Source organism: Adiantum capillus-veneris, chromosome 19, assembly GCF_014529385.1.
Source record: "Adiantum capillus-veneris isolate H3 chromosome 19, ASM1452938v2, whole genome shotgun sequence".
In the NCBI taxonomy this organism is placed as follows: Eukaryota; Viridiplantae; Streptophyta; class Polypodiopsida; order Polypodiales; family Pteridaceae; genus Adiantum; species Adiantum capillus-veneris.
The window spans coordinates 66269775-66278240 of record NC_140949.1 but is presented as its reverse complement, the minus strand read 5'-3'; the positions used below and the strand labels follow the sequence as shown (position 1 = coordinate 66278240).

Genomic DNA, 8466 nt, shown 5'->3' with positions numbered 1-8466 from the left:
CTAATGCCAAAAAAACGCAAGGTTTAGGCCTAAACTCAAACTATAACCGAAACACTAACAAACTTGCTCCAAATCCAACCAAACTTGATCCAGGCACTATACAATACATCAGCAGCAAAATACATTGAAAACAGTTAAAAAAATCCAGATGTAGTCTTTATACGCGTATAATGACTTCATCTTCTTCTGGAGGTCAAACTCATCATTTTTTGTTTTCATCTTATCCAATATCATGAATACATGCCAAATATCCAATTTGGACCAATTTGAACAAGTTTATGACTAGTGGGATCAAAAAGAGTGAAAAAAAGAATGCCAAAACCACATGTTGAACCCTTGCCTCAGTGACAAACCTCAAAAGTCAAATTTGGAATGATCAAAGGGCTAACCATGCCATGGGGACCTCACAGATCAAGTTCAGCCTCATTTTGACCATCTAGACTTTATAGGCGTATGAAGACTACAGAGGCAAAATTGAAGGAGTTGTTAACATTTTTCACATTTCAGGGTTGTAACACAACTGTTATAGCTCAGAACCCAAGTTCTACCACATCCAGTAGCCTCATGACCACTCAAACCCCAATCACAAGGGTCAACACACTAGATCTCAAATTCATGGTTTAAAGCAGCTGATGTCTAACCCAAATCAGGTTTTGGTGCAAAGGGAGTGTAAGCCTAGCCAAAGTCTATCCATGGTATCAAATTAGATGAAATTTTCCAACTTAGACTTTATACGCGTATAATGTCTCTCAGGCCAAATTTTTACATCCAATCTCAAGCTTCACTTATCCCAAGCCTTTGCTCCTATCTCAGAGAAATTCCCACCAAGTTTCATCCTTAGAAATCCTCTTAATGATTGTCATTCAACAAAAAGCCTGAAATCAGAAAAAGGGTCAAAACTTGTTCAAATGACATCCAAATTGGAATCCAGGCCTATACATGTGACCTACCAGCCAAGGGCTATGCACACATTCAAAATCACCACCATCTGTTTACATAGACTTTATACGCGTATAAAGTCTCATTGCACTATTCTGAGCATGATTTGCACTTTTTACAACATGCATAGCACCCCTAGGCCCTAAATAGCTTGTGTTTCAATTTTGAAGTTATATGGATGCAAGAAGGTGATATTATGCCAGATTTTAACAGGCTCACTAACTTTGACATTCTAAGTACACCAGGATCAATGGAGTCAAGCCGATCACCGGCAAAAAAGAAAAGGATGTCCCTGAAGGACATCATTGCAAAGAACGAGCCGTACACCATACCTCGAGAATCACTAAAGCCTGCAAAAGCATGGATAGATGACGGAACACTTGAGGATGAAGGGATCTCAATATACCAAGGCACTTTCAGAGATCCTCAAGGGAACACAGTTGATATCCCTATGAACCCAAGAGAAATCATTGATTATGCAAACAAAGAAGCTCTGCTAACTCAGCTAGAAAGGGCAGACTTGCACAATTTCTTCACTGTGGAGCCAGCAGGTGTGGATCTACAAAGAGTTTATGAGCTCACAAGCACAATTCAGAAGGATGGCAAGGCTACCGACTTGGACAACCAAAAAGTCGAGGTGATGATTACACCACAGGTGATAGCAGATGCCCTAAGTATGGGCAATGAAGGGAATTCTGTCAGGGAAAGAAGAGAAACTTTAGAAGTTTATCACCAAAAGAAGAAGCCAAATCAGACCTGGGAAGACATGGTGGACCCAAGAGCAGCCAAAATTTGCAAGCTGTACAATTAGTATTTCCATTTATGCAGCAAAAGACCTCAGAAATATACGGCACCACCACATGCCGTTGCCACGACAGTGACATGGGCCATCCCAAGCAATGTGCCTAAAGCGGTAAACTATGCACAGTATTTGCATGAACAAATAGTACAAATGGGGACAGAGAAGCCAAGATACAATGGCGGGGGAGAGGTCTTAACCAAGATAGCATACGAAGCAATTGGAGCCAGAGGAAAATGGCCTACACCCCCATCACAGAATGAGTGGATGAGAGAGGAGGAGGATGTAGAGGAAGAGCCACCTGTAGCACCACCCATTCAGATTGCGACCAGATTCCAAAAGAGATTAGAAACGGTACATGAAGAGGAAGCGGAACAACCTCCGCGAAAGAAAGGCAAAGCAATTATGACCAAGGAGCCAAAGCCCAAGGAGACCACTAGCCAAAAAGCGGCAAGGATAAAACGGCTAATTGACCAATTTAGAGCCGAAAGAGCCTTGAAGGGAGATTTTGAAGAATACTGGGTGCCAGATCCAGCAAGAGTCGGGGGCAGCTCATCCCGACCACTCGAAGATCAATTTGATCATTATATTAAAGTATATGAAGAGTCGGAAAGAGTGAAAGAGCAACAATTTCTAGAGCCTTTCACTTCAGATGAAGTGGAGGACATAAAGAAGAGATTGAAGGAAATACCTGCTGAAGCAAAGATGCCCAAGAAGAAAAGAAGGAAAGTGGGAAATCACCCTCTCCAAGGCCACTCTCTCCTTTACCCATCCCTCAACCTTCAATCACCCCTCCAAAGAGCTCACCAAAAGAGAAGGGAGAGGTGCAGACACCACCAAAGGATAAGGAGGAAGAAGACAGATGCACTTTTCAAGACCTACTCAATGTAGGCTATTCAGAAGAAGAAGCGGCCGAGGGAGTGTACGGAGTGCCACACCCACCATGGAAGGAAAAGACTGAAGAAAAGCCGCCAACACAAGTGAGGAAAGAGCACAGGGGGATATAAAAGCATGAGAAGAATCTCAAGAGAAACAAGAGCAACCCGAAGTGTGGGGAATGGAACAGATTCCCCAACACTACATTTGGAAACCCTTGGAGCACCCGTATAGGCCTCCTCCATCAGGGGTGATGCTGAGCATGGGGTACCAAGTTCCATTTTCCGGGCCAATTGATCGGCCTACTAGACAAAACATACTCGAAGATAATGAGAAAGATGTAAGAGACGCGCACCAACTTCTGGACAGAATCAGGACGCGGTCTCTTACACTAGCTGAGGAAAACAGTATGCTTAGAACAAGAGAAGCGAACATGCAAGATGAATATGATCATCTCTTTAAAGACCTTCAAGATGCAAAACTAAGAGCAGATGATGCAGAGCATGAACTTGAAGATGTATCTAGAATTTTGAAAGAGGCTGAAGCGGAACGAGATGGACTAACACTCTAGATGGCAGAGGCCTCCAATGAGGTCCGAAGTGTCACATTTGAAAAATAAAAGGTGGAAGATGAGTTAGAAGCCGCCAGAGATGAGATCATGGAGCTGAAAGCCAGATTGGAACTTCAAGACACAGCAATCCAAAGGCTATGGGCAACTCCAAGGGCAGTGAGAGGCCGACCGGAAGACAGCAGTAGAGAAGTGCGGGCCCTCGAAGAGCAAATCAAAGGACTACAGCATTCTCTTAAGTCTGAGCAACGACAAAGTACTCTTTTAGCTGAAGATTTTGTAAGAGAAGAAGAGAAGATAAAAGCCAACAACGAGCAGTTAAGCCAACAACTCGCGGAGCTTCAAGAATTGTTGGTCAAAAATGCAGCTACAGCTACTCAAAGGGAAGTAGATGTACAAAGACAGCTACAAGAGCTCCAAGCAGGACCGAGCACGGGGGAGACAGAGGTGAGTGCTCAGACAGAGCACATGCAAATACCAGAAGGGGCTGAAGACCCTAAGCCTATTGAGGACGAGATGCAACAGAAAGAGGAAAAGGAACAGGCTCTAATAGCTGAAGAGGAGGCCTAATTGCAGCATCTGATAGAACAAACTACAGCGGAAGATCACAAAGCCGCCATAGAATGGGAAAAAAGAATTATCCACTCATTGGGTGCTCAAGGGATCGCCACATCAGTCTTAAGAGAAGAGTGGATGCAACTAACACTTCCATATCCTCTTTTAAAATACGAAGTCGAAGCAACCAAAAAGATAATTCAAGCCCAAGAAACAGTATCCATATACGAAGGAGATCTACAAAGCAATGCAGATGTGAAAAGAATTGTAGATTCTCAACCCAAATGGAGAAAATCCTGGCTCATCAAATATCCGACATATTTGAAGAATTTGGTGGAAGCACCTACGGCTATAAGGGATGATTGTGCCTACTGCCCAGCACCACGTGTCAGATCATGGGCCAATCATCTCAGATTATTGAGAACACATGCAACATGCTAAATTACCCATCATTGCCACCACCTAGTGTAGGAGAGAGAATAAGTGCAGCCTATATGGTGAAAACCCTAAAGGGCGCCATTAGGATATTCACTGGCTCTCCTGACCTAGCGTGCATCATGCTAAGAAAAATATGCAAAACCTTACTGGCTTGTCTTGAAGTGTGCACGCCCTCCAAAGCTACTGACTCAAGTCTACTATCAATGGGCGACACATTCGCCAAGATGGTCTACGACCTCTCAAAGCAGCCATCACCTGAAGTGTTGCATCTACTCTATCAGAGAGTTGTGTTTTTGCCGAGCTATCATATGCACGCATTCGAAGAGGCGTTTTATACAGGATTTTTCACTTACAACAGCAAGATCTTTGGTCCTACTATCACTCTGGGGAATGTAAGATATGAATCCTATCTCAAATTGATAAAGCCACCAGGCTTCCATTACCAGCGGGCATAAGAAGATGGCCGAGGCAGCAAGTCAAGCAGACAAAGATCATGTCAGGGACGACCTAAACACGGAAGGGGGGAGTGTTGACCTGCAAATCAACCGCATCCGAAATCCCATTTTTCTTGTACTATTCACACGATGAGCTTAAATGTAATTAATTCTTCAGGCTCCAGATAATTTTCGGAACATATGTCATTGTATTTGCTACTCAACAACACCCCTGATAGGAAGTAGAATTCATTTTGATGAGATGACACCTCCAAGGCTGAGGTATAAAAGCCAATCTTTTGTAAACCTAAGGGGTCTTTTAACCATTTTTGGGGGTTTATCTGAACATACGGTGACTGCGTACTGTGTGTGAGAGTGAGAGAGGTCTTCTTCCCTTCCCCTTGCATGCTATGACTACTACATTGTGGAAGTGACTACGCCATCGTGTTAGCAACGACAAGAGCTACGCTTCGACGCCAAGCTTGAGCGGTTTCAGTCTCTTCGCGAAGAGATCTTCCGTGAGCTTCTGAGTGAGTTTTCTCTCTATTTGTGTGTCCGTTTAGTGATTGCTTTATGTCATTGCGTTCACGGCGACCCGAGTAGAACTACACTTTAGGACTAAACATTTCCAGATTCGACGACCTGTAAATTTCGACCTGTCTTTATACGCGATTGCTGCACCATATGTTTACGGGTTGTGGATTAGGTTAGAAACTTCAGGGAAGTGTCCTCTAGGTGTGTAGAGTAGGATCCATGAGTTTCGTGATGAATCGACAATGTTTGACCATGTTTCGGTGAATGGAAGTGTTGTAGGAAAGATTGCAGTTCAGTATGATTAGAGTGCTTTAGAATGATTTCCTTTGGTAGTGATTGTCTAGAGAAGGTCGAGTAGTTGAGTGACAATCAACTATTTGTTTCCATGCGCTTGCGGATCAACTCCGTCCTAGGTTGACAGCTTGTTGTTGGCTTGGTTCTCATTGTATTAGCGTCTGCGAGCAGTGTTTCTGCACGACAACACATGTACTTGATTGCATGCTACATGTGATTGGCCAGGGGGAGAGGGGTCCAATGAGCCTGCAACATGTGGAAAAGTCTCCACTCGCCCAAAGCAAGGAGGGGGGTGCTAGGGGGATATACACCATCACACACACTCATTTCAGACATCATTCTCACTTGGTGAAAGTTGAGGAACACCACCTCCTTCTCCAAGCTTGTGAGAGTGAAAGCCTACACCAACACTCTTGGCTATGGAATGAAAATTCAACCAAGAGTCATTCTTCAATGCTTAAGCTTGTCATCTTCTCCATCTCCATTACTATGCTATTATGTATGCTAGCAAGAAGAGTAATGATAAGTGAGTAACTACTTCTTTCCCCTATGGAATGTTGCTAGCTCTCTCCACCTTTGAAAGTGTTTGAGGCCTTGGGACTGAGGCTTGGGATAGTTAATTCTTTCTTTAAGTTTATGCTATGATTGTGATGCATGAAGCTTTCCATCTTCATTGCATCACGTAGGTCACAAGGAACACAAAGATTGTATTGTACCAAGTCTCTCTTGATGGGAGAAACTATAATACAAATGCCTATTGGAGGGGGGACCGGCTCTATATGAATCCGGTGCTCAACTATTGTCATGTTCTCTAAACTCTCTCTCTCTCTCTTGCAAAAGTATTTTTCATGCCAAGTTAACTAAGTACCATGTTTATGTTGCTACGATCAAACAAGTTCACCCGCTATGCTCACAAGAATCTCTCAAAAGTGCTTCCCCTAATTTCCTAATTCTACTACTCTCAAAGTTCAGAGGCAATTTCCATTACAGCATCTATCATCAGCATGTTGTCCTTGCTCTTCTCTTCCTCTGTGCTAGTGTAGCCTTTATCATAGGTCATCTCTGTTTTGTACTCGTAACTCGTCGTGTCACCTTCATCTTTAGCTGCCATAGGACGGGAACTTCTCTCCTTGGTCTTCAAATCTATCACAATATTTCTCCTTTTCTCTTTGTCGGGCAAAGTGAACACTTTGCTCTCCCAATCCTTCTTAGCACCTATTGCCAAAATCCACGGCCATAATCATTATGACCTGCCTTCATCACAAAAAGGTCTATCCGGCACTCTATGTCCCTCACCTTGACCTTCACATCCTAAGCCACACCCAGACACCTGGCTTTAGTATGGTTGGCCATCCTCATGTGCACATTCGACTTTACTACCGCCTTAACTCCCATCATGGCCGCTTCCATCATGACACAAACCTGTGCTCCACCGTCTATATAGGCCTATACCTACATCCTCTTCTCTATAACAACATCCACCAGTGGAAGGCATCAGTCGGGCTACCTACCCTCAAAGCCATGTTTTGCACCGTGTGCATATTCCCCTTAGCTCTTGGCAGCCTGGTGCTAACACTCGTCGACCACTGTCTCCTCAATTTTTGATTTAAAGCTAACAACTAACCAAAAGTAATGTTATCTTTTTTATTTTGAACATCACTTACCAGGTTGTACTAAGGATAGCCACGCCCCAACTAGAAGTCTACTTGCTTGATTTTGCAGCATCTCCTTCTTTTGCTAGGCTCTGGCTGCTCTCTACCTTTGTACACTTTCTCCTTGCCCTCGCAAGCTCTGGTTTCACACTCTATCTCTGTCTCTCTCTCAGCTCTTGCCCTCTTATTGGCCAAAATCTCTATATCGTGCTTATCCACCCCGATGATATTCACCCTTGGGACTTCACCTCCATTTGGCGGAGTTGGCTACACAGGATTCTCCACTGTCTGCCTTCTTGGACCATTGAACTACTCTTGACCTCGACCTCTACCAAATAGCGGCGGGTAAATGCCTCCTCTCTCTCTTGGTGGTTGAGGATAATCAGGCGCATAATGCCCATCTTCTCCACAATTGTAGCACCTGCCTGGCAATTTCCTTGCCCTGTCCCTTGCTCCTCTTGGCTGCCCTCTATCCATCACACTTAGCCGCAACTCCGCAATTTTCTCGGATAGATCTTGCACCGTACGTACCCAATTTTGTGGCACAATAGCTACACCTTGGTTTTTGTTATTTTCTTCATTCATAGCCTCCCTTGGACTCTACGGTTGAAGGGGGGCCATCGTTTCGTAGCCTGACACACCTTGCTCTATGTTCTTCTTTATCTTTCTGCTCTTTGACCGTGCAATTACTACCGCAACATTGTAGTTTTTTGGGCTTTCAAAATTGACCTCATCTCTCACCTTAGGGTGCAGACACACCATGAATTTATCCTGATCAAAGTAATCACCATTGGCCAACTCCATGGCTGCTGCTAATTCTACCCAACACTCTTCAATATGACCTAAAAAGAGATGAACTCTTCACTTACATCTTGTTTAAGTGCCTTCAGCTTCGCATCCACCTCAACTAGGGACGCCTCCTTGTGAAAATTGTGAAGAAACCTTGCTCGTAGAGCTGGCCACGCCTGCCTCGGCTCGCGTTCCAAAGCTTCATACCAAACTTTAGCTTTTCCATGTATCACCAAAGGAAATGTCTGCATTTTTCTATTCTCATTTGGCATACGCAACCATGGCTATCCTCATTTGGCATACGCAACGATAGCATACACAACTCAAAATTTGACATCCACTCAACGGGGCCCTCCTCGCCTGTGAAAATTGGTCCATAGCTTCTAGCCGCCATGACTTCCAATGTGAAAATTTGACTCTTTTTTATCAACTGGGAGCAATCAGCATGATCCACTGTAGGGGCACCAAAAGATGGAGAGGGGGAATGGGGGAACACACCCGGCACAACAACAAAGGCGTTTCTATAGCTCAGGGTATCCACAGCACCCCTATCCTCTCAGAAAACACCTTCAAAAACACACTTCTCAC

General features: G+C 44.1%; 1 protein-coding gene across 1 annotated transcript; it reads left to right on the top strand.

Moving 5' to 3' along the window:
* The first annotated feature begins 3272 nt into the window (after positions 1 to 3272).
* LOC147434174 (uncharacterized) lies at positions 3273 to 3752 on the top strand. Its single transcript, XM_086489587.1, has one exon. The coding sequence runs from the start codon at positions 3273 to 3275 to the stop codon at positions 3750 to 3752; it is 480 nt and encodes a 159-aa protein (XP_086345713.1).
* The last annotated feature ends 4714 nt before the right edge of the window (positions 3753 to 8466 follow it).

Excerpts from the sequence above, each read along its gene's own strand:
- LOC147434174 (XM_086489587.1), top strand. The coding sequence starts at position 3,273 with ATGGAGCTGAAAGCCAGATTGGAACTTCAAGACACAGCAATCCAAAGG.